This window comes from Ptychodera flava, chromosome 6 (genome assembly GCF_041260155.1).
Source record: "Ptychodera flava strain L36383 chromosome 6, AS_Pfla_20210202, whole genome shotgun sequence".
Lineage (NCBI taxonomy): Eukaryota > Metazoa > Hemichordata > Enteropneusta > Ptychoderidae > Ptychodera > Ptychodera flava.
The window spans coordinates 15,806,165-15,834,040 of record NC_091933.1 but is presented as its reverse complement, the minus strand read 5'-3'; the positions used below and the strand labels follow the sequence as shown (position 1 = coordinate 15,834,040).

Sequence of the window (27,876 nt, the reverse complement as noted above, 5' to 3'; positions counted from 1 at the left end):
TGTTTTGTGGTAAAAATGACAAAAAAAACAGACACTTTAAGTGTGAAGGCATTTTAATGAGAAATGTATTACAACTGAGAAAGCATCTGAGTCACAATCAACATTGGATTTGATGACAGATTAAATGGCAGGTGTTTCAGCACCTTGAAATTATTGGATGTCAACGTAAAAATGAAGAAATGCAGAAGAGAAATACTCAACTAAGTTGAGGTTCATGGGTATCATATATGTACCACGTAAGTACAAAAGTAATGTACTTAAAATTCTAACTCTGAATTCATCAGAAGGAAAAATGATACATTTATGCCACCTCTCGATTAAAAAGTAAAAGAAAACCCTGACCAGTGGAGAAAAAGTTCTAGTTTTCAGCTAAAACTTTTACTCTCTTCACCAAACATCAAATGCTCAAACTTCATGCGGATTTGCCTGCATGAAACTTTTGACGTCAATATAAAGAAAAAGATAAAAAGTTTCTTTCATGATAGGGTCATTCACTACTCATAAGTTGCCATCAGAAACACTTACTGATGATGACGGCAACATGCAATGGAAGTTTTGAAAGAAGTCTCACGTACACTACAGTATAATGAAAATTCAGACAGAAATAAACTGACAAATTCATGCAATGTGGGAATATTGACATGTCGTCTACGCATTCTCAGTGAAAATACCAGCATTAACAAATACTTTCAACATGAATAAAGTATTCAACAGAAAATGTCAATGTGTGATAAGCGTAACTTTTGATGCTTTTATGTGATTAAACACAAAAACCTGTCTGAAGGACAAAACAAATATAATACTGGTACACGTTGTGTTATATGGAAATTTAAAACCTGAATAGTCCATAGTAGTTTTCACTTTTAGCATTGGACAACTACAAATCTATTGAGAGCAAGACATCTAAACATGGTACATTCAAACATCAAATACTTGATGATAAAAATGTCTAGTCTCCACTTTCAGGGCAAACTAGAAATAGTTTTATAATTGTTTGTTCAACATAAGATACTGTCACTAATATTGAAACGTCACTCCTTGAAATCTGATTTGCTGATCAGTTAATAAAACTAAAGTACTTCACATTAGTCTGTGGTCTAATTGGATGAGAGTTCTGTTTGAAGAAAACCAAGATTTACCAAGATTAAAATTATTGCTCACTTATGTAACATGCAAAATGAAACATTTTCAATAATGCCATGTTATCTAGCAGTGTCCCCTTATGAAGGAAATTCACTTTGAACCAATCAGTGAAATCAAAGATAAGACCTGTACTAAAATGAGACAAAGCTACTTGGGCTTGTTATTATGCGTGAAAAAAAATTTTCAAAATTTTATAAAATTTAGAATTAAAGTCTCTAAAGCGACTTTCAGTATTTCAATCATTTACAAATTCAAGTCTGCTGTGTTTCAACGCGCTGGATAGTAACTACACCGAGTGTAGAACACATTTGTCAAGTAATCAAAGAACTCAGATACAGAAAGGAGGAATTTTTCAGCTGCTAAGTCATATAATTTGTATATTACTATTCTGTTTATGTATGACACAATTATTTCGAATATACATTTTGTAATAAGTAAAAAATCCCTTAAACAAACATTTTTTTCTTAATTTTCAATGATTACAATACTTGCATTTCCCAAAGATTACTGTACATAAATTTAATAAAGTTCAGCTTTGCTGAAACATGCATTGCACGCCATATTACCAAACACAAGGTATAACATTGACAGAATCATCATCTAATGATTCAGTGTTGTGTGTTTGATAATTTGATCTTCAAACCTACAACACAGGGTCAAAATTATCAAAGTTTTAATTCAAAAAAATACAGCTACGTTGTAACTAGAGTGCAGGAATATAGAGCAAAGAGTTCCTGACATACGGTTCATTTAGAATGAAACCAAACTAATGATAGCAAAGTTCATCCTCTGATTAGCTTGACTATTTCAGCGTCCGCTCAATTGACAAAGTTACTCGAGTTGATTGGATTTTCCACGTGTTTCAAGAATGCTCTTTGTTCTTCAGAATTTCTGTCATCTTTTTCCTGTGAACAGAAATCAATGCAAGATTTAAGTGACATCATCACGTGAACAGCAGTTAATAACGGCGTGTCACAGTGTACCTCAACCTGAGGGACCACCAATGCTGACAAAGATTAAAACATATACCGGTAAGCAAGTTTGGAACAAGACAATTTCTTAGTAGTTTGGCTTCTCAAAAAAGAGCTTTTGAAACGATTGCATATCCTGTGCTACTTTAGTCAAGTAGTAGCTGTGATTACGCAGCAGTGCTGTGGCGTATAGATCACGCCAGGGTCAAAGGTCAGCACCACAGAAGTGCTGGGAGCCATTCCATAGATTTTTCTTTTTTGGTAGTTTACTACAACACCTATAGATAGGTGTCGCTGATTTAGCGCACAAAATAAAATATCTTAATCTTTGAATAAGTCTACCTGTACCTACTTTATCACTGACAGTCTATGACTAACCTCCTACTCCTGCTAACTATCTTGACTGTGACAACATGTATTTACAACTGTTTATCGGTGAGCCGTCAACGGTTTTTGCTTGAATTTGAACTTTTGTACTCCAACGTATTGACTAAACGTTTTACGCGAGAGGTCACATGTCACAGAGTCCGTTGCCAGCTCATGGGAAAATGCCTGAAAATACATGTTCTTTTCGTGGAGGAAGTTGGTAGGAGTTGGAAATGAGTCATAAATAGTCAATGATAAAATGGGTACGAGTTGATTTATTCAAAGACTAATACATTTCATTATTTTGTGAGCTAAATCAGTGACACCGATCAGTGTCACAGTAAACTAAAAAAAAAGTATGGAATGGCTCATAGCGGTTCTGTTGCACTGACCCTTGACCTGAGCACGATCAATATGCCTCAGCACCGCTGTGTAATCACAACTAGTCAAGTAAGCAAGATGGCCTCTTCAAATTTCACATTTGTGCATGTACCATCTCAGGAAAGACAGAACCAAATAAACTAAAAATTGACACAATGGAATTGAAACACATGTTACATTCTGACAAAATGTGCCTTGGGGATAGATCTTTGAGCTGTCAAATTTTAACAATAATTAACAAAACTTCTGGGCTTCTGATTGTGTAGGCTCATTATAAACTTGCAGAGTGTATGAAGTCTTCACTGTCTCACTTTTGTGAAGACTTGAAATATCATTTGTTCCGACTGAGTTAATAAGGGGATGGTGGCCATTTTGAATCTCAAGGGTAGGTAAACTTTAAGTAATTTGTCTCTTTATAATCAAATTTTGATTGTGACCCCTGTTTTTTCTTCTTGACTTTGATAGAAAATTGTTGAAAGTTTCCTCAAGGAAAATTTAATCAGTCTTAGTTTCCAGGCACATACAACCTTTATTGAACTACAGCATTTAACAGAAATTTACAATTTGCTCATTGAACACAGCTAACATGTTTCAAAAACTACGTAACATAGGTTCTAGCATTATTTATCTTATATGCTTTCACAGAGGCCAAGATGAAAGTGAACTCTGACATAAAATGGTCAAAAGAGATAAAACAGATTTCATTAACCAAATTTATGCATTATGACAAATTATCGATGGATATTTACCCCAGGATCTCCTGCTTCTTCGTCACTTCTCTTTCTGCCAATATCGTAGATACGACATGTACCGGGTCGTCTTTCTGCCTATAAGATCAACAGATCATGACCTTGTTAAATATCATCAAGAAACTTTCAGTTAAGTTTATAGAAATACAATTCAATAAAATTGCACATTTCGAACTCAACACTATTTGGGGCCGTTTGTAAAAGTAGGTTAAGGTTACGCTGGGAAGCATTTGTAGCCGCATTGTTATTCAGTAGGGCTGTTGGCAAATATGTCATTTTTTTCTCATTAATATGCAAAAATAATATTTGCTTACAAATTTGGATTACATTCTTGGAAATAATGCATGCAGTAACAATGAAAATAACTTCCCAGACAACTGCCCATGTTGCAATGAACACAAGAAAAGTCATATTAAAGGCTCAGACTACAAGCTGCAACAACAGCTAAACATGCAATATTGACAAAATTTGTCCAAAATCTTGGCAGCAGTCCCTGCACATACAGCTATATGTATATCTAGTCACAAATGTGCTACTACAAATAGCTCTTTTAGAGGGATTTTGAGTGAGTCAACTTGAATATTTTTGCAAACCTTAAAGGAAAAGTTCACTTTTGTCATATTTCATTAAACCGCACACTCGCAAATGGACACTGATTCAAAGAAAACTGAAAATTCAACTCACAATTGCAGCTAGATAACGATCTGTTGGATCGATGGACAGAGCACTAATTCCCCATGTGAAATCAAAAGTCACTGAAATACAAACAGATAGAGATATTATTAAAGACCCATAAAACATGTTTTGAATCACAAAAGTGTAAATTTCAGTGCATTTTCAGAAGATTGCACAGATAAAGTCAAATCCTTTTCTTTTCAATGTCAAAATCTTCAAACTGATGACAGTGTGACTTCTACATGCTAAACTTTCACTCAACAGTCTGCGTTTTTCACTCCCACGCTATTCAGTAACTGTACAACTGTGACAGTTTGGAATACTCACACAGGGTTTCATAAGTAGTTCCGTCAAATGTCCTTAGAAATGATTCCGTTGGATCTCTGGTTGAATACCTAGTAGTACCTGAAAATCAAGGAACGAGGCAGTCTTTAGAGTTCTAAGTCAGAAAGCTACCTATCAGAACGTCATAAAGAAAATAAATTTACAAACAATACTGCACGCTAAACATACAGTAATATGTCTTTACTCCAAATTTCCACACACACAAATACATACACAATACAAGCGCAAGTAGGCTTGTTCTAACACACTAATGGGTGACGGGTTTGACTTTACAGCAAGCACAGTATGTTGTATTGATGAGACCAACAGTAAAAGGTCTAAACTTGGCTATAAATTGCTCAATGATTAATTTCGAATAAAAAGTATTTGATGTCTTTTTCCATTTTGTGTTAGGGCTATATTTGTAAAGGTTATTGTTTGCACTGAAATTTGTTGGGGTTTTTTTGGCCCCATTATTCCAGGCAATATGGTAGAAGTGTGAAAAAAGGGAGGACAGATCGTTGACGAGAACAAGTACTACCATAGGTGGATTGCTGTATTTTGAGATTTAATAATTTTGACTGGAACAATGAAATTTTTGTTCAATAAAGTTAATAGTGTTGTCTAGGGTGAAAAACAGCAAGATTTTAATGACAATAATGGCTTTCTTGTCCTTACCGCCAACCAACCCATCTCCATTTGATGAGAAGGTCAGGTGCACGCTGCAGGGTTCAATGTCAGGAACAGATTTCAGCAGACGGAATGTTCTCATATCCCACTGTGATTACACTGAGTCAAGGATCTGTTTCAGACTTACACAGTGACTTTTATAGCTGCATGAGTGTCCTGTGAATAACTGCATGGTCTGGCTTTAACCCTTTCACCCCCAGTTCCCTGTGTACAGTTCAAACTTTACCATAGAAAACAATGGATTTGGGACAAACCATGGTGGTGAAAGGCTTAAAATGTCATACAGAAATCAAATGAACAGTTTAGAAATCAGGTCAGAACACGCAGGGTATTTTTTATGGTTTGCTTTTGACAGATTGTTTTATAGCATGAATGTTTCTTGTTGTCATATACCTTATGCCACATTCTTGAGTAAAGTTCTGAGGAAAAGTGACCTAAAATTTGTGCAATAATTTGCCATATCACATCCCAGCACACTTTGCCTTAATGAATGCATTTCTGAACTGCCTACATTCGCTCTACTATGTGCGTTGCTATCTGCAAATGTTCCATTCATTAAAACACAGCATGAGATTTGAAAACATCTCATTCAGATCATAGGGGGACAGTGAAGCTGGCGACTTTGCTTGATACATGTATTTCTATATGGGTTTTGCAGACCTTGGTCACATAGTGTACGGCCCCATGCATGCTTGGACCCTTCTTCCATAATAATATTTCATTTTTCATTATTTCCATTTAGGAAAACAAATACAGCACAATATGCAGGGTTATTGTCGAAAAATGAATTCTAGTGTGGACTAGAATTCGGCTGTCAAAAACAACAATAGACATTGCAAACATGAAGGCTGTGTTGAATAAAGTTGAATACAGAATCACTTAGACGTGATTGGGGGAATAAGAAACAGCATTTTACAAACAGAACAAAGATACTTGAAAATACATCAAAAAGTTATGGCACACACAGTCTTCTGCTCCACAGCCTATGACTACAGATAATATCTTCAGTACTGTCAAATGACAATCGTAACTAAGACGACAGGATCTGTCAAAGTACTAATATGCATACATGTAAATCTGTCCCTGAACCTGTGAAATAATCACCAAAGTACCTTTTGAATTAAAAATGACAAAAATTTTTAGTCTCAAAACAACACCATACACTCACAGATACACACATTAACCCTTTCACCACCATGGTTTGAACCAATCCCATTGTTTTCTATGGTAAAGTTGGACCTCTAGACAGGGAAATGGGGGTGAAAGGGTAAGTAATACACACAGACATACAGCTCATGACAATCTAAGATGCCTGAGGTCACCACATCAAGCATTCAGGCATCAAAAATTACATGAAAGATGAAAACCAGTACTTACAATGTATCTGTGAATAGCATTCCACTATAAATTTCATGAATAGATAAAAATTGACTGTTATATTTCCATCATTTGTGAAAATAACACCAAAAACACAAAATGTTTTTCAAAACGTTAAACAATTATAATCTTGAGTCAAAGATATTACATAACTCCTTTACTCTCATATCCACCCATACTGACTTTAGATTTGCCACTTGAAAGGATACAATTTCACCTTGGGAGATAATTTCCCGGCCAGTTGGGTGGAAGAAACCCGGCAAGGGACAGAACTCCTGTAAGGAACTCAGCTGCTCAAATCTGTGGATTAGTTTGGCCGATCTGACATCCCATAATATTCCATCAGCGAGGATCATCGAGTCAGTCGGATCAAAGAAGGCATAGTTGGTGTAGCAAAAGGTGGAAATATGGTGGTCGTACAGTTTGACAACTTCTTGAAAGGTGGTTGTGTCATATACCTGAAAACAGTCACAAAAAGAATGTGATCTTGTATCCAGTTTTTTGAACAGTGAGAGAAAGAGAACCCTCTCTCTACCATATACATGTTTCCCTTACTCATTAGTTCCATTTTCAATCTTTGAAGTGATTGAAAACACAGCTACAGCAAGTAATTTGGAATTCAAAAACAGAAAATATGAGCGCTGGGTAGATTCACTCTAAGCCAACAGATACATCTACATAAGTACACACACACTGGTAGACAACCCTTTGAAAGTGCATAAATCTTTGAAAATAAATGCCATCTTGCGCCGGTGTTTGAAAGTTCAAGTTTGAAATAGCCATGGAAACTCTCATTGAGACTTACATAAGCTGCTCTCTGGTTCATACCAACCAGTCTGTCATCGTTGGTGTTGCTGAATGACATCATGGTATCTTTATCAAAACTGTGCAACAACCTGTAAAGAATGCCAAAAAGATGGCTTTGGAGAATTCACATTTGTTTCGTAGCAATACTGCTCCAGGCAAAGGGAGACATGAGACAAAAATGGTTTCTTAAAAATAAGTGACCAGCCTGGTATGCATGTAATTTTGACCTTTCCTGGGACCATTTGTTGATTCTGAATGAAAACTATATTTCTGTGACTGAAACTAAACTTTGCAAAGGAGAGACACACATGGTCCTTGATAAGCACTGGTAACAATGAGTTTGAGTCATATCATAGTTGTGGAAGGATAATAGGCATACAGCACTGGTAACAATGAGTTTGAGTCATATCATAGTTGTGGAAGGATAATAGGCATACATACTGCAGCTTGTAATTATCCTGGACCTTCCAGACCTTGTTACAGTCTAGCAGCCTGGATCTTCGAAATGTTGTGATCAGCATTTTACCACTCTGTGGAACACATCAAGGCAAAGAGGAGTCAAGAAGGTAACACACACTTACAATGAACACAGACTGTAATAACATTGCTCTCAGTGAAGTTTCAGAGATGCAAGTTGGGGTAGAATGCATCTCATGAACAGATATTTGTGCTCTTGAAAATTTCGTAACTTTTTGGTATACCACTTCTTGGGGATCATTTTGAAGCTCTTGGGGTAAATAAAGTTTGCAATGGGATTATTTTGTGGCAGCCATTTTGAACGTCAAGTATCTTTAAATTATTGGGTTATTTGTTTCTCTAGTACCAAATCTCACAAGGCGACCCCGGTTTTTCATTCTTGACTTCACAAAGGGATGGTTTCAAGTTTGCTTACATATATGGAAAGTAAACGTTCAGTTAGTCATTTGATACATGCTGATGAAATTAATTGCTCTGTCATTGTAACATCATTATCTGTCGGTCCCTATCTCTTTTATGACAAAGTTGGTTCATATCTATATATATAAAGCACTGGAAGATAATCTGCATGGCAGTTTGCTTGGAAGACAAGACTGTACATGAAGAGTTGCTTGGGCATTATCAGTCACAAGAGGGCGATCACAGTCTTTCCAATCTCTTCATGAATACGGTAACCCTGTGTAGATGGCCTTCATTATTTGCTATTTTTTTCATCACCCATTTCCTCCCCTCAATTTCCATCCTCCCCAGCTTCCCTCCTCTGGAAATATCCTGTAAAGATATGGAGTTTGCAAAATCTTTTTCTGAAATATTTTTACCTTTGATGGGGCTATGCTGATGAGTCCACTTTCATTATCCTTAGTGTTTGTGGTTGCTAGGCGCTGAAAAGATAATGATAATAATCATGGGTTTGTTGTAAAAATTGCCATCCTCTAAATTCAGTCAAGATGAAGAAGACAATGAAGTTGATTTAATCTCAATGGTGGAGGATAATAACATAATGATTAATTTTGGTTACAACAAACTAACTGAATAAAACTATATTATCAAGATTGGTTTTCAAAATTATTAATGCTTGATTTTTTTCTGAAAAAAATAAACATAACTGCATAAAGTAATCCTTACACTTATGGGCATGAACAAACATTCTAGAATAGACTGGACATACTTGAAACAAGAATTTTGGAGAAACATAAATGACCATTGACCTGGTATATTGAATCCTGACGTACTAGTTCTAAGGAGTGCACAGTGTGACTCAGAACATTTCTGAACACTTTGACTCAATCTACAAATTTCTTGAAATACTTTTGCATAGCCCTATACCAGCACATAATCATAAATTTTCTTGCATGAGAGCGCCAGTGTCCTGGTGGTCATGTAAGTGTAGTTCATTTTGCAGTAGGTCTTATCAATGGCGTTATATTTTGTAATTATTTTATGAATGCAACATCACACTAATTCCTCTCCCACTTCTCTTGACACAGCTGTTATAAAGGCTGAATCAGGATTTCTCAAAAATTAATCTGCATTGTACCTTGGCTTTCGGTAAATCCACTTGATGGAAATCAACTTTTCCATTGTCTCTACCAACGATCATGATACAGCCTTTCTCCTGTCAAAGAAATGAACATGAATTAACAATTGTGTAACTAGCAGAAATGACAACTCAATAATGTGGTCAATACAACTAGTTAAAATATCTGCCAATTTAGGGACAACTATATCAGGGATTCTAAAAAGCTGCTCTTGGAAAAGTGTGTCTAGTCAGAAGATCATTTCCAACTGTGGTAATTACAGGGTCATCGCACACAGCAGTGCAAACAAAATAACTCACACCGTAAACTCTCCTGTACTCAACTGTGGAAAGCATTTCTGGATGGATTGAGAATATGTCAAGCTATAGCTATTGCTAGTGCTGATGTGGTACTTTTAATTGCCGGCAGAGGTTTTCAAATAGTTAAGAGATTACAGGCCCTGACATATTTGTTATTGTCTTCATTTTGATTTGCCTTCCTTTCATCCACTAGTAGCTGCATGATCAAGGTGTAAATGAATAAATGAATAAATAATAAGTACGTTGATATATATCAGCATTTTCTCAAATGAATGCTATGAGGTATACATGGCTTCATACTATACGCAGTGAGTATTTGAAACTCACTCCTATGAGATACCACAGTGTATTTGTGTTTCATAGCTGCTGCATGTTCAAAGATTCTAGTCTTCCAAACTCTTCAGGTGAAGGACTATTGTGTGTTGCCGCAATGTAAAAAACAGATAAAAGATTGTCTGAATACATATGTTATCAAGTATCCCCACCATAATAAAAACCTATAAACATTTTGGGACTGACATACCGGTTGTGGATGGAAACTGCCTGCACCGAAGATGTCCTCTTCCTTGGAGATAGTCTTTGTGATATTCAATCTGCAATACAGAACAAAACAAACTCAAGGTTGTTAATAAAGTACCACATCAGGTATTGATGTTCTGCAAAACCATTGGCTTGATTTGAATTTCTAGTCCCATATCAGAAGCTTTTATGAATCTTATGACTAGTTTTTTAAGATTATACTCTCCCATGAAAATGTAACTCATTTAGTTCATACTCTCCTATGAAGAAACTTGCCTATGACGTTTACATCTGTTACGGTATTGTCAAATGACTCTATCAAATAAATTTGAAAAGTATATTTTTGCACGCCATGTTGATTTGTAATTCACTTGCAGCAGCAACTCGGTTCCATGATACAATGTATATGAGATGTAGTCGAACGTAACTTATGGACATGACATGCTCTGTTTCAACAAAATGATTCTAACACATTCTCACACTTGTGATATTAGCGTGTTGTCAGTTATTGCTCCTTCTATGAAAAAAATAAAATTTTCCTTTGGCAACCATGTTGGATTATACATGTACATGTATACCAAAACAGCGACAGTAGCCCATATATGCAAACCGCTGTAAAACATTCTTTCGCCAACACCAAAGAAGCTATTTTGGGAATTAATATGACAGAAGTATATGTGAATGCAACATGGAAGTGTTCATCTATTCAGGAATAATTTGTGCATATCTTGATGAAGTGAACAAGTTCCAAGATCACTGCATAGTAGGCATTTATATCCATTGTCTTGCCCTTCCTAAGAAAACCCGTTCATGAATACTTTACCTGCTGAATTTGAAACGAGTATCCTTTATTCTTGTGCCGTATGTCTTGCTTTTTGGTGTGATCTGTACATGAAATCATATCATGAGAGAGGTAATACAGTCTATGAAATAGCCATTTTTTTTCAGCAAATATAGGTGCCCTTGACAAATGCTGATGACTACATGTACTGATTGGTGATCACATTCAGTCCTGTTGATTCTACAATTAAATGTAATACTACAGAGTGGTTCAACACATTCTACAAATGCGTATAACTGCTTTTTGTTCAGCCATGCCAAACTCACAGCTGCATCTTTCATGACGTTTTGTAATTTTCCACTTGGCTAAAAATTTTGACTCAAACACAGAGGTTATCCTTTTCTTCTGAGAAAAGACACGTATAATCAAAATATGCTGAGTTAGTACACCATTGGTGTAAGTCAGTCTGGAAGTGACAACAAACAATGATTTAGGGGATTTGAAGTGTGCTGGTATATCTAGCTGGAGACGGATCCAAACTTTGAGACAGATTGGTCTTATTTATATCTATTACCTGTTTTGCTGCTATTCTCACTGCTAGGTTATTGGTTGCATCAGATGTTTTGTCTTGGCATTTGTGAATACTGCGGGTGAAAAACATGAAACAGAGAAAGTTGACACATATATACCGATGTAGTCTTCACACCTGCAAAAAGTACTGCAGGAAACTGTAATTAATTCTGAAAGAAATTCAAGACACAAGTATCCAACATGAAAACTTGCTGTGGTAGTTTTTGATGGGAAATATAATAACATTCAAACATTTGAAGCATACCAGACAAGTCATAATAGATGAGTACTTCAGTGTTTAGAAAGAGAAGAAAATGAAGTGCTCATGGCACTGTAGCTTCAACTTGTAACTCATTTACATGCATCAAAATTATTGGCTTAACAATTTGCAGTTTTGCAGAAGCTTTACGAAATCTCATTTTCAATCATTCACAAGTTTATTCCTTTGATTAGATGCTTGCCAAGCACTTTTACAAAATGATTATATAATCAAGAAAAAAAATTCTTTGACCACTCTACATTCTGTAAAGAGCAATACAGCAACCACAGGAAAGTAAATAAATCCATGATAAATTACAAGCACTCTAAATCCGGACAGTAATAAGAACTGCTCACTGGACTGTTACTTGTCTGATCTATTTTACTGCACTTCAATGAGTTCAAATGGACTAGAAGTTTTTCACTTACCTGCGAAGTTTTAACTTTGTACCTTGTGATAACTGACCACTACATTTTGCGTCAACGTTTTGCAAATATTGTTTGATAATGTTGTCTAATTTGGGTGTATATGTCTGTTGACGAAGTGTTGCCACATCAACTTGATATGGCTTCATTGTCGATGGCCTTTTTGAGAGTTTTCTCTTCAGATTTGACTACAAGATGAGAAGATTACGGAAAATGAGTAGCTCTGTAGTTTGGAAAAGATCACTGCTGTTTCCATGTTAAACTTCTGAGGAAAAAATGCACCTGAAGATTCTGACTGACAAATGTACTGATATTTTAAAGAATTTCACTGCACAAATAAAATTTCACTTCACTTTAACATGATGAAATTCAGTTTGCACAATACAGCAAATCCACTTTTGAAGAGCACTCTTTACTAAAAGACTTTGTCCAAATTTCTGGCAAAAAAGAATGAGTTAAAAATACAAAAAGACTGCAGATGTAAATGATTTTTCCTTGAAATAGAAAATCGCTGTACGGTAATATGGAAAAATACTTGTTTGGCATGACAGCACCTGGAAGAACATAGCTGAAGAAAAAGTTGATTTATTATATTGTACATTTCTTGGTTGCTGACAACTTGCAATCTTTACCTTTCTCTTTAGAGGTGACACCATGCTAGGACTTTTCCCGCTGGATATTTGTTCCGTGGTTGACTCAGATTCTGGCACTCCCTCATCCAGAGCCTGGGTTTCTCCCTCACTGTTGCTGCTTGATGTCCATTCCATGGGTGAGGGTGACGGAGGCTTGGCTGAGTTACTCTCATATCTCGGTGATTCCAATGATGAAAGGAAAGTCGCCATTGGTGTTGACTCTGCTCCTGTCAGGCTAGCTTCCTTACTCAGAACATTAGCAGTCTCTGTCAGTCCTGATTGAAGAAAAAATGTGTATACATACTAACAAAACTTTTTTCTTTGATTTACTTCACAAAGGGACAGAACTGATAATGTCTCTTACATTAAAGTTTCAGTTCTACCCCCATGAACACAAAGCAATGGTTCAGCCCTGGTGTTTTCTGTCTCAGGGTAGGACCTATGGACATGAAGTATGGGTATCACTGATTACACCTTCTATAATTCGAGCTAAAACTTTATTAGCGAAAGCACAATGCTGGAATCAAAACAGAAGAATCACATTAATATTTTGATTCTGACAAAAACCATGAACAGTCCAGTCTATTAAACTCAAGGACTTTCAAGGATTTTTTTCAGCAATTTTTGGGGACATTTGAGGTCAAAATTACCATTTTCCAGGTATCACTGTTACAGTATTTCATTTTACATATCATTGATCAATTGTCACACCGATTATTTGTGAATTTTGAAAACCATGAATGGTTTTGCATTTTCCAGACCTTTAAAGGACTCAGTTTCATTTTCAAGGACCTCTCATGGACTTTCCAGGAGGTATTAAATTTCAGAAGTCATATTTTCACGACAACCAAGTACGTAAAGATTACTGAAAGATTAACCTTTGAACACCATACACACCTTTGGCCACTAGGTGATCTTTCATCAGCTTCAGCAATTCTGTCTCTGAACATGTCATTTGTCGCATCTTTGTTTCAAATTTTTCATTTTCCTTTGTACCTGTAACTCTCTCTGAAAGATACAAAAACACCAAAATATCAAATACAGCAGCTGTAATAATTTTCCATTGAACAATTTCTTTGTTTTTTTTCCCCAAATATAATAAACCAAGGTTTGTGTTGCTCTATTCCATCTGTTAATTATGAGCTTAATAAATACTTATTTATAAGAAGACTGTAAGACCCATCTTTTCCCAAAGACTTTCAAAAGTAGAATTTAGGAGCCATTTTACATTTCAAATATTTTTTGATTTTAAGAGAGGAAAACCTTGTTCCTTTTTTCATACATGTAAGTATAGATAGTTCCCTCTTTTAACTTTTATGGTCCACATGTCATAGAATTGTTATTCTGAGTTCCACCTATACTCAGTAAAGTATTGAGCTTACCAAGAAGTTTTGTGGCATAACGACAGAAATCTCGATGGTACTCCATATTATCTTCATAGGCAGGAGTCTTCATGTATTCTACAGAAGAATAAACGATTAACCAAGTGTGACAGGTGATGTGGCATTTCTTTTCAATTTTCAAATAAAATGATAAGGTTAGTCAACCATGGTGCCTCACTGAACAACGTTAAACCTTGAGAATAGCAATGTAAAGTTGGTAGGTTTATGATGTGAAGCAGCCAGGCGGCAATAGCCTTAAACAAGATTTGCTGCCTTGACAGCTACAAAGAATAACACTGAATCTCTGCCATATGGACTAAGTGTACTGTTAGTCTGGTGGCCTGCCTACCCTCTTGTCTCCAAAAACTGCAGATTTTAACTACCTACATGTAAAGACCGTAAACTTGTTATTATGCCAACAACATATGTGTAAACAGGATTAACACTGAAATCTCATGAAGGGAGTGACCAAACATGGAAAAACTCTGCATGAAAATAACTTCAAAAAATATGCAGTTTGGCTGTTCCGTGAATTTTTTTAACATCGATCGATGGAGTTGAAAAACAAGGATCCCACACTCTGGCAACTCCAGGAAGAAATGTCACACCTTGTTATGCATGAAGCAAAAATTAAGTATCCTTGTTCTGGCCATCTCCTGCCCTACAATCTATCGGTGCATCCATAAACAGTTTCTTGGTACCAGTCAAACATGACTTACCAATTAGATGTCCATCTTTCACTGCAGCCACTCTGCTGATAATCTGAGCAATTTCTCTGTTCTCACAGAGACTGTACAGACATCTCACTGCTAGGGATCTTATTATGTCTACTGAGTGATTGGGAATCTTGAGGTCAACCATAAGTAACAGCACCTGAAATGATGTAAAAAACAATGTTTTCAAGTCATTATTGGTTACTTTTATATGAAGAAAAATTGCAGAAAAATATTCCACATAGTCATATATGTGTACAGGAGCTCTCACATGTCAATTGATTAGTACGCATTTTTGAGATATCAGTCCCAAGTTGCCAATGTTGTCAACTTATTTTCATTTCAAATGTTCTTTTAAGACTTCTAATCATTGACTTTAACTTGCAATTGAGGAAGAGAGGGAGGTTAGCTTGGGTTGGGTGTCTCTAGCTACGTACTCTTTTCCTAACCCTAATGATTCCAATGGTACTAAAGGTTTATTTGAAATGCTGTCGGTCTCTTGTCCAAATCTGTCATCTGGTCTCAGCATGTATATTTAGAACTTACCCACAGACCACCTGCTGCTTGCAGTTGTTTGTGTATTTCCACTTGATCATTCCTCATAACTTTCAGTTTTTCCTCTATAGCTTCACTCTGCCCACAATCCTCCTGCAGAGAAAGATACACAGATACTCATACAAACACTGACAGCCTGGGTCAAAACAAATTAAATGGAAACCCCACTGCATATTGTATCAAGGGGTTTGGTTCACAGATCTATATGTCCCAACCAGTACAATACACTGTGAATAGGAAGTTGAATTGCTACAGTATCAGTACATGTATACATCCAACTATGGCAAGCATAAGCCATACATGTATGTATCCTGCCATATTTCCTTCTGTCACAAGTAACAGGCAAAGCCTTTGTACACGATGGCTTTTGAGAAATGTAGTAATGTCATCTTTATTCCAGTTAATCAACGTAGTGTGAATAGCCATTCTCAGATACACACTGGATCTGTGAAACAAAATGTACTTTTTACCCTATGTTTGCATTTTCATAGTACAGTGAATTCCTGGTGCACATAGAAATTGGGCACTTGATACACGTATACTGTACCACAATTATACGGATACACATAAATGAGTTGGGTATACAGTATTTGTTGATCTCTATGTAGGGCCAATATTCAGATAAAATCAACTGGTCCTTTCATTTTCTTTGGTGATCTACACTCATTTTCTATCAAAGTATAATTCCATTAGTTGTTACTGCTCTGTTGGATCAGCAGAATAGCAACTTCAATTCTGATCCAGGCATAGAAGTTGGTGGTAGTAGACATCATAACAGTGATTAGTTCAGTCTGATATGCAGCTACAGGTACACTCACCAGGACAGTGCTGCCTGCCACACAGCTATGCAAGGTTTGCAGAGCCACTATCTTCAGATCCGAATTCTTAGAATTCATGATACCATGGAGCACAACCCTGGAAGGATGAATGGCCCGTGTTAGACTGATGGGTTGGGATAATTACATATAAATTTTATTGCGCTGTTTGGGGATCACACATCAAGTACTGTCACATGGTTACACGGTTTGCACATTGAGAGACTGTAGAGACATCATCATACAGAACACATCATACTGAAAAATAGCGTCAATGACACTGTGCTCCCATTTTACAGAAATACTAAGTACTAGTACACACATGACATTGCATTCTTACACATTAATTACTAAGAAAATTCCATTGCAAGTCCAAACTAATCTTATATACCAGCAATATGAAATGCTCCATCTCATAATGACTTTTACACATCTGACGGAAAACACCCTAGGATCAAGACTACCATGTTTTAAAGCAATCCAACAAATACTTTGGGGGAAAATGATTTTTTGACAAAAATGGGAAAAACTGCACCAAAAATAAAAATATGAAAATTTCACCAGAAATTTGAACGAATCTGACAAAGGCCAACCCTGGGATCATACATACAAGTTTTCAAGGCAATTGAATGAGCGCTTTCAGAAAAGAAGATTTTTTGACCAAAAACGGGAAAATTGTCCAAAAAATACAACTTTCAACATTTCTCCACAATTTGAAGAAATGTAACTAAAGTCACTATAAAGAGCCTGCATACCATGTTTCAACCAAATCTGGCCAGTGGTTACAGAGTTTTAGCAATTTGCAGGATTTTTCCTTTTTTTCCCTCATTTGCATATTTTTGACTTTGACATGTTCATTTGAACAAATTTACATCTCCATCCCTGGGTGCACCTGTCCATAGGTGCTGCGGTTTAGGAGTTTTAAATGTGGACGGACATACATCCACACATACTAACATACATACATACTGGTACATACATACATACTACATACATGCATGCATACATACATACATACATACATACATACATACATACAGACAGACAGACAGACAGACAGCTCACATACAGACTTTTTTCAACCATATAACCTCCAAATTGCAATATATGTATGGCAAATGGGAGCTAATAATATAGAGTAATTAAATAAACAATTCAATTCATTATACACGTATACTTATGACACTGCATTACTTGACCACAGTTCACAATTTTACTCACCCAAAACCAAGGCAACGCGGGCTGAAAAACCCTGCTCTGTTATAGGGCTGTGCCAGGAACTTCTTGCCTTCCTGTGTCACACTTACAACAAGTATTATACTGAGAGCACTCACTGCTGGTGAGTGGCTGTGGGATATAAAAAATAATATGATACAAAATTACCAAATATATATATAAATATATGTTTCATCAAAAATCATAATAAACGACTGTCAAGTTTTAAATTTCACATTTCAAATGACAGAGGAATCTGAGCAGAGATGATTCGGAAATCCAAGCAGGGAGTCATATGTGCCTGTAAGGATTTGGAAGCTCATGCCCTCAGCATGGCCACTTCACAAGGAGCAATGGGCAAGCAATATCCAACCTCAATCTTTAACGTTGACAGCCTGCAAGATGCATGGGTACTGTAAGCAATACACCGTTAGCCGCTTCACATTATCTGAAGCTGATCCTGATACTTTTCTTAGTGTAATCATATTTGACAATATCTCAAATTTATATATACTTTATCTTACATTCGATAAATCATTCGATGAATGCAGAAGAAACAGTCACTCCAGTGTTCTTGGAATGCACCAAATGTGACCTGTGCACCAAAAATGTTGAAAGCTGACCACATTACCTGTTAGCACATTCACATATCTTTCATTCGATAAATCATTCGATGAATGCAGAAGAAACAGTCACTCCAGTGTTCTTGGAATGCACCAAATGTGACTTGTGCACCAGAAAATGTTGAAAGCTGACCACATTACCTGTTAGCACATTCACATATCATTTCCATCAAGTCATTAAGAATTTTTTTTTCCATGAGGATTTGGATTGGTCTGAAGTTCTTGGCTGATTCTCCCATGGCAGATAAGTATCTAATGTTTTCCCACAAGGATTTTACAGGAATCAGCTGAGTAATATACGTTGAAAAGGGTCAATACATGAAATTTTTGTGTTCCTTCAAAAGTCTTGAACAACGATACAAAAGTCAGAGAGAAAAGTGTAGCGATGGTGACATGAAGTGATGCAGTGACTAGATTATGTGAATTCTATAAATACTTGATGACAGACTTACGTAATATTCCTACAATAAAAACATGTTTTTCCCATTCCAGTCCACTACATTTTCAGTGTGAAAGAGTGGATTGCTCACATGAATAAGCCAGTAGAGGCATGAAATCTTCTGGAATCCTTTCATCGTTTTCATTAAAATAAAATTAAGAGAAGTTGCTACTCAATAAATGCACAGAAAAACAAAGCATGTTAGCATGTCAAAGCTAATCTGTTTCTCAATAGCAATGTTTTGTCAAGTCATTAGAGATTTTTATCACATACACCAGTTATCTAGCTTTTCCATCTAAAGTTAAGGGCAACCTATTTTTTCCATACGTTTCTCGATAGATAGATAGGCATTTGATTGGAAGAAAACCAAACGACAGAAAATTAACAAATTCGTAAAGAGCAGCTATTTTGCGAGAAAATTTATCTGTTTTACAAATATCACATTCTAAACAAAATTGTTTTATCTTGAATCTCTGTGTGTCACAATTAACCAAGCACAGAGTGAATGTGATAATAGAATTACCATGATCATCACTTGCCCATACCGTATCAAACCATAAAGGGTATTGTTTGCCTTGGAAAATTACAAATTGTGAACAAAGAATAAGAATAAACACACATCACTTATTGCTGTTATTGGTATCTAACCAATACAAAGTTAACAAAATATCCACGCCAGAACAATGGCTTTTTTGTAACCTGAAACACTGATTGCCAAATGGTTACGATTGTGACAAACGCTGATTTCATACTCAAGGCTGGGTCACCAGAATGCAAAACACTGTGTCACACAGGCACACACACACACACACACACCAAACATGTACCTTCAGTTTATCAACACTCCTGCTTCTTGCTTCCATGGCCTTGCTGAGAATGTAAGAGTTCAAGTAATTTTCCAGTGCAAACAGGTGAGTATACTTTGATACATTCTCTGGCCGTCCAGAAATCAGCTGTAAGAATTTTGGTAACCTTGGCACCATGGGCTGCGGCCCATCTCCTCGTTCCTCATCAAACTGATAAAAAACACAATAAAAACAAACAAACAAACAAAGCATTTCATTTGTTAAAGGCAGACAGAAAAATTGAGATTTTCATGTTCTTGGTTGAATTTTGAATTTTGTCATTAATAATGAATATTTCTATGGTATATATAAGTCATCACACCTTAGATACATAGATAGTACTAGATGAAAATAATGTTCTTTGCATTGAATTAGATCTTGTTTATTTTTTTCTTCAGTTTTGGATGATTCTCTGCTAATAATAGAGTTGAATGTGCCTTGGTGAAAGCTGTTTTTGGGCACTTAAATTTCTACAATATTTTCCTGATCTGTTGCTTGTGCAGACTCAATACAAAGATTGTGGAGAAAATGAAGCTTTTACCATCTTGTTTCAGTGAACATTACAAATGCATTTTTTTCCCTATATTGTTAAGACAGGGTGAGCAAAATATTTTAAATTGCAAATATCAGGGGCAGTGGCAGGATGTTGCAGCAAAACTTCTGTCCGCTGACTTGAAAACAAAAGTGTACATTTCTACTGCTTTATTTTTCAAAATTAATTCTTTCGGCGAGATAAAATTCTTTGGGTCAAAACTCCCCAAAACCAAACTTGCGGGACTAAGTCTTTTTATCTGGCATCAATCTTTTGATGCCATACCTAAGCCTATTATTTTCAATCATAGAATGTCCACAGTACTGTTTGAGAGGGATGAAACAATCTCTACTAGCGGGGTCTTGTTTAAATTGCCTGCCTGGTATTGAAGACCTACATTTGCAATCCTCACCTTTTTCACAATTAAGTTGATAAAGTCGTGCTTGGTCAGACCTTCGACCAATGCAGGATAGTCTAATAGTTTGTTGAAATCCTTCAAATCTTTGAACTTCCACATGTACCAACTGGAAATGAAAGAAAATGTATGAAGTATACAGTTCAAAGTACAACAAAGAATTTGTAATCATGGTAAAAAAAAAGACAATACCAACTCAAAAGCTAGAAAGAGAGAAAATGTGTAGGCTTAACAGATTTGCAATTCATTTGAGAATGCTTCTGTTTTTTGTTATATTTTGATATTGGATATTTCAAGCGATTAAGGCTTATGAAAATACATGCCAGGTGATGTCAGTGAAAACACGGACACAGAGTAAATACAATTTGGCAGAGGTTTTGCGAGGAACACATTTGAAAACTTAAATGGCTAAAGATCCCTCATCAGACTAGGTGTTTGGTCAGAAAGGACTGTGAGAAAAATATATTGTCAAATACAAGTAGCATGTCTTGGGCACAAACACTTCCAAATATGGAAGCTGTGGGATTGACAAACCCGCAGTGTTTGTTCAAAAGTTGGAAGTGGTGGGATTGACAAACCTGCAAAAGTCTTGGCAGACTTCTTTTGGAAGATGAGACATTGCTTGGAGAGCTTTATTTAAATAGCCGATTGAAGTCACTAATTTTGTCACACAAACGGCTGCCATAGAGTTCCTAGGAACCTTCAAAGCACTCTGTAGTCCTCCGTCAGCGATGAAATGTTGCAAGCAAGCTTGATCTTTGGCTACTTTCCGTAGAGTTAGCTGTTCAAACAATCAAATAATTCCACAATTCAGATCTATAGCAATTGTGATGTTTTGCACAGATTGAATACGATCTTCCGCACTTTAACAATGCAGATGATTCATACTTGTGCAAATTATATGACTTTGACATGTTTCAAATATTCACGCACTGAACACTGGTAAGTCAAATCTAAAAGTCAATACACATGAAATTCAAAATGGTTGCTGCCATACTCTTGTCTTAACAGAGCTGTTTTGCATTTTTGTTTTTCTGGAAAAAAATCAGTACACTCCTCTAATCAAAATGCATCATATGGTCCTTCAGTGTGAAAGACTGTCCAAATATTTTGCACCTGTTTGAAATTTTGATAAGAGTATAATGTCATTAAAACCTGTGACTAAATTGTCTATCCCTGAAATTATATCTAAAACTTTGCTCAATATTTTTTTTAGAAAACTGGCCCCATAATTTAGTGTAAAATTTCAAATAAATAATTTCAAATTTGAAATATGTTATCTATTACCACAAGATCAACAAGTAATCACTGAAAACAGTGATATGACAGTCTAGCCAGTAGTAATTATGCAACGAATAAACATGAAAGGACTTACCACTAGAGCCTGTCTGGTTAGCAGAATATTTCTTGTTTTATCAATGTCTGAATAATACAGCATAATATCTATCAAATCCCACTTTTTCTTTCCTGCATCCGACTGTGAAAAGTACAACAGAGGTAACTTTCAATGTATTTGTTCTAAGATGTGAATGTCACAAAATCACTACTATTTTGACCAATCTTGTGGAGTCCACACACCCAGAAATCCACTCAAAATTGATCTTATCAACAACTGCCAGGCTAAAGCAGTTGATAGTGAAAAGTACTGAAATCTATTCTGTTATAAAGATTTTGTTATTTTTGTGGTGCAAACGGAAGTCAATCCAACATCTCTCAGTATGTTCTGCCTCAATTAAATACAGTGAATCGATGAATGTCAATGTTTGGGGAAATGGTTATTTCCATTATATGCCATAACCCCATTTTAGCCATGTCAAATGTCAAATCTAATGAAACGAACAATGGAAAGACAACGCTGTCAAAAAGTTATCTGATAACTTAACCCTTTCCCATCAATAGAAAGTTATTGTCACATTATAATCCCTTATTTCCATGGTTGTACATGTATTAAAATATTCCCTGTGAACTGTCATATACAGATTACTAGTCCTCTACAACACTGAATGAAATGTGTATAACAAATATTGGTATTATGCTTCCTCAGTGAAGGACTATAGTTTTATGATAAGTTTCTTCAGTGTATTGTTAACTTGGTGACCTACCACAGATTTCAGCATCCTTGTGAAAAAGTGAACAGTGGACAACTGCTTGAAGACATCTGAGGGTGGATAAATTCGCAGGGACCCCTTTGTATACTTCTCAGGAACTTTTGCCGAAGACCTATTACTACGGGATGCCTTTGAGCCAGTCTTTGCAGAGGTGCTTCCACCTTCAACAGACTTGGGTGTACGGGTCTTGACATTTAACTGTCCAGTGTAATTTTTGAACCAGTTGATGATGTCAGGAACCTGAGAAATAAACAAAATGTATGGCAATAACATAACAATTGGATATATACAGGCAGTGTCAGGCACAAACGTACCAAAACTTGTCGGTATTTTTTTTGCTAAACAGCGTCTTCACCTGACATTCAAGTTCCTTGAGTTCCTACTACAACTGACCATTTCATTGATCTTTTTACTAATAAAAACAGACTAAACCATCCATGTTGTTGACAATTGGTTCTGTTCTTTTACCACTGGAACTCAGACACAGTACCTGTACTTAGAAAGTCTAATACCAGAAATTGGTATTGGTAGAAGTAAATCTGTCCGCCAAGTCATCCAGACAAGATGAGATCAGTGAAAAACTACACTACTGGGAAATATGATGTCAGGAGAGGACACACTGACTCTACTATGCTATGACATTTAATTTCACAAGGCAAAACCACGAAAAGAAAACATTGTGTCATGGTTGTTTGGGTATTAGCTCGGTAATTTCAGTACGAATGATCATGTTCCACAGATATCAGATGGAATGTGTACAAGTTTGATAACATAAAGCCTTATAAAGGTAGCCCAAACTTTTTATGAAACCTCAAACAGGTACAAATCAAATATATTCATGAAAAAAATTCTCAAAGTAAACTTATTACATGTAATATAGTTTTGTAAGTCTGATTTCATTTTGAAACATCCATTCTACAATATGTGCTGTTTCAGTGGAGAACAATTTGCTTAATCCATAAAGGCAGATGTTTTTGGAAACTTACCATATTGAATATCAGTTGCAGGTCCTTTGCTTTGATGACTGTAATATTTGATAATATCGCCACTGCATATGTTCTGAGAGGCTCCTCCCCTGATTTCACCCACTCTATGTACCTGTTCAGTATTTCCTGCGGACAGCATAAAGACTGGGTTGGCAACTTGTCTGACACAGTAAAGTAAACTCTAGCATAGTAGGTATGAACATTGCCAGTGTATGTATCTGATTTCCTTGTTGCTGTATGAAAGCACCTTTCTTTTAAATGCACTAAAATGTCCATGGATCTGTATATACCATGGTACAGTGTAAGAAGTTTCATGGTTATGTCCAGCAATCAAATGAAAACACACATCTACTAGTTTGTTCATTTCCTTCTTGAAGAAAGCAGAGAGGCCCATAACAATCATATCCAGCCAAGAAATGATGTCAAAGAAAATTCATTATTGCAACAAAAAGCAGAACAAGTGTTTCAACTTACTTTATCATCTCCATACAGAGCTAGTAATTCAATGGTGTCTTTGGCAGTCCTGGGTGCCATGCCAACCAGGAGCCTGCTCACTGCTACCAACAACTCTTTGTTTTTACACATCACACATGATGATAAGAACTGTAGGAGAAAGAGGATTGGACATTGAAAATGAAATATGAGAAAAAAACAGCAATGAAGCCTTATTTATTGCTGCTCAGTTTCAGCACAACTTTTTGTTTACGACAGAGTACTGGGTATTTTCAACAACAGTTGCCTTTGTCTATAGTATTTTCAACAAGTGCTGCCACTGTAAGGTGAAACTGGACAAAGACGGCACTAAATCACCTGTTGTAGAAATAACAACATATATCATGACGCCTTGCATAGGATCGAAGATTACAATTTGCCTTTGCTAACACTGCTGGGTATCACTGCTTTGGTTTTTCCGGTTTGGGTAGAGTAGCCGTGGTGTAATGATAGTGTACTCAGAAATTTTTGGCAGTTCTCAGCCATCGCCTTGCCACATTATGATTTTTTTAAATTTTTTTTGCTATGACACAGTGGCAGAGGGATGCCAATCAAATGTAGGAAGTAAAAAAGCACACTGATATATTGTGGCAACTGTCGGTTAAAATGCATTTCATCCTCATTTTACATTTAATTTACTTTTATTTTCATTTTACTTTCAATTATTTTTCATTTCACCTGGAATTTAATTTTCATTTTACATTTAATTTACTTTTATTTTCATTTTACTTTCAATTATTTTTCATTTCACCTGGAATTTAATTTTACTGTAATTTTACTTTACATGTATTTTCATTTTAATTTTAATTCTTTTCCTTTGTTACATTGAAAAGGAATGTTTTAAATAAAGTGTTTTTTCTTATAATGAAAACGTTTTGTTTCCAACATTTTGTTTTAGGTTTTCTTTTCAAACTTTTTTTTCAAATTTATTTTGTCTTGTTTGCAATTATTTGTTTTGTTTTTGTTTCAGATACTTCTTAATTTAACATTAATTATTTTTGTAAAAATTAACTTTTTAACATAAAACAAAACATATCATATAATTTTTATATACTGTATTTCAATCGGTAGCAGCTCTAGGCCATTATACATCTTCTATTTTTATTCTTCTATTTTCTAAAAAAGTTTCCACACAATCCATCTTTGCAGTATATCCAATGTTATTGTTAACAACTGAATTTTAGTCTAGACTAGAATTCATTAGTCAACAATGACATCACATGCTGTATATGATGCAATATGTTAGAATTTTATAATGCTTTGAATTTCAGGTCAGGTAGTAGGATGAAGAAAGTGTGATTACACTAAAGCTCACCTCTGTCATTTCAAAGGATCTTAGCGCACTAACAATGGCTTGCTTGTCTTTGGAATAGCTGGGTTGATCTATCGAGTCCAAAGTTTGCTGCTTCCCTTCAAAAGGATTAGCCGAGTCACACAGATGATTTTCAATATCTCTTTCCAAAATCTCAGCCAGGCTGCGTAAAACAATGATGTACATGGTTAGAATTTTGTTCATGATTTATACAAAAGGACTATTTTGAACGGTGAGCAATCTCTGATTTTCATCTTTAGCTGGTCCTGTATTCAAACATGGTAGTACATGTACATTGTCAAAAGAGATATCCGTCTGCCTGATAAATTTTGGGAAAGGCTTGTATAGATATGTAGGATGTAAGAAAATTTTGGTTACAGGTGGCAAAAACAAAAAAGTACAGGCAGTTACAAGTAGTGTATGTGTACATAAAGTTTGTGCAAAATTTCCTGATTTTTACTGAAACGAAATTTTCACAGCCGCAAATTTTAGCTGACAGCAGGTTGTTTTCGCCGGCTGCCGGTTATTTTCTACATCCCTGGATGTGTTTGGTGATTGGTTGTGAGATACATTCAAATACGGCTGATGGCTATTTTGCCCCAAGAATGTTCATGTCTGCAAAAGCCTTTACCTAAATTTCTAGACCAGCATATTTTGTTCACACTTGGTACAGTCTCAGCTAGCTTGGTGCAAATATGACATATACACATATGAGTGTCAATTTGTCTTGTAATATGATCCAATATTTTGGACTATCATTTGAATTGGTTAGGCCTTGTTCACATTCAGAAGAAAGGTATGTCTAACCAACTTCAAACTTGTTAACCATGAAAAAAAAACTGTCCCAAAAACTGTACAAGATGTGATATGAAACCATCAGGGTGAGATTTCAATGATATCATATCAACCCTAACCAACGAACTCTACAACGTGTTGAGCGGTCTCAGTCAGAAAAATGTAACAACTTAGCCGGCTATTGAACCACTCTTTTTTGGGAGTGGAGATTTACCGACTGGTTCTGTCTCTGGCCTCTCAGCTAGGCGACTGATGCCGTATGTTGTGGGTTCGAATCCGATTGAAAACTATCCGTATTGTTAAGTACGTGCATATATATATATATATATATATATATATATATATATATATAGATAGATAGATAGATAGATAGATAGATAGATAGATAGATAGATAGATAGATAGATAGATAGATAGATATATATACAGGCTCTCCAGAAGCATGTATAAGATAGTGTTCCACGCTTGTGCTTTAAATCAGAAGAAAAATTTTTGACAATGGACGAAAATGTCAGACGAATGTTAGATGTATAATATGGTTATCATGAGAATACCAAAAAGGAGGCACTCGGACTTTGACAGCATGCATAGTCTTCTGCTTCGCATGACGTGATACACTACATGTACACCAATGTCCTCGTGCATACTTTGAGGTATTTGTAATAACCTCATTTCATATATGTGTGTGTGTGTGTGTGTGTTCGTGTGTGTGTGTGTGTGTGTAGAGAGAGAGATATATATATAAATATAGAGATTCATAGATTAATGTCCTTGTAAATAAACACTGATGTTTCATCAGAGGAGGACATCATGTATACAATACTGTGCTGAGTTTGTATAGCTGACAAGTTTTTTCCTCCGACCTCCGCACATTTTGATGTTGGTAACAGATTCTGTTCATAGTATTATCAAATGTATTCCTGTATAAACATACACCCTTGCTTAATAAAATCACATCTTTGAAGTTCGAAAACAAAAAAAAACAATTTTAATTTTTTGTAAAGTTACCTTGTAAATTAAATTTGATTTTTAAGTACAATCTAAGTTAATGAAGCAATGATGATAATCCGGACGATTTCACATAAATAAAACAAAATTAAAAAGATGTTTGTAAATTTATGGAAGAGGTGACCTTGGTGCTATTGTAAATTGAAAGTGAGTCCCCCCCCCTCCCCCCTCCAAATAGCTGGCCCAGACCTTCATGCATGCTGTGAACAGGTAACTTACACCGTCAACTGAGATAACACTTTGCGCAAAGTTTGCTTGTCCTTATCACTCATTTGTAGCCCCTTCTCATCCTCCGCTCCAATACCAGTTCCTCTTCCTCCATCACCTCGTAAACTTTGTCCATGTGCTGCATCTAAGCTTACTGCCGTATACACTGGGGCAGAAGACAGCACAGATATATCGACACTACTGGTTAGTTCGGCAATTAGATTTTGAACAAGACGTAGTTCCGGGTTGCGATCGGAGTGGGCCATAGTGACTCTTCACGCCGAAATTGGCTATCAACACACAGGTGTGGCTCCAATGCAAGTCTTGACTACATGGACTAACCCGTCCTAACAACTATACATAAAATGCCCGCCGCCTGCAGTGCGAGGTATCTGCTACCCTACGATGTCTAGGTAATGCCCCACCATTCCGAGAAGTGACCCTTTAGATT

General features: G+C 36.0%; 1 protein-coding gene across 1 annotated transcript; it reads right to left on the bottom strand.

Moving 5' to 3' along the window:
* Nucleotides 1-35: 35 nt before the first annotated feature.
* On the bottom strand, nt 36-27,876 carry LOC139134966 (DDB1- and CUL4-associated factor 1-like). The gene is made up of 31 exons (XM_070702085.1): nt 27,438-27,876; nt 25,419-25,578; nt 24,086-24,214; nt 23,612-23,737; nt 22,620-22,865; nt 21,893-21,994; nt 21,096-21,298; nt 20,515-20,626; nt 19,553-19,741; nt 18,428-18,573; nt 17,670-17,795; nt 16,452-16,548; nt 15,625-15,726; nt 15,085-15,238; nt 14,366-14,443; nt 13,881-13,991; nt 12,984-13,258; nt 12,355-12,539; nt 11,672-11,741; nt 11,140-11,201; nt 10,321-10,390; nt 9,498-9,575; nt 8,779-8,841; nt 7,925-8,013; nt 7,482-7,572; nt 6,886-7,134; nt 5,288-5,387; nt 4,613-4,690; nt 4,295-4,365; nt 3,611-3,688; nt 36-2,048 (listed from the first exon to the last, which is right to left on the bottom strand). The coding sequence occupies exons 1-31, from the start codon at nt 27,689-27,691 to the stop codon at nt 1,962-1,964; spliced, it is 3,981 nt and encodes a 1,326-aa protein (XP_070558186.1). The 5' UTR covers nt 27,692-27,876; the 3' UTR covers nt 36-1,961.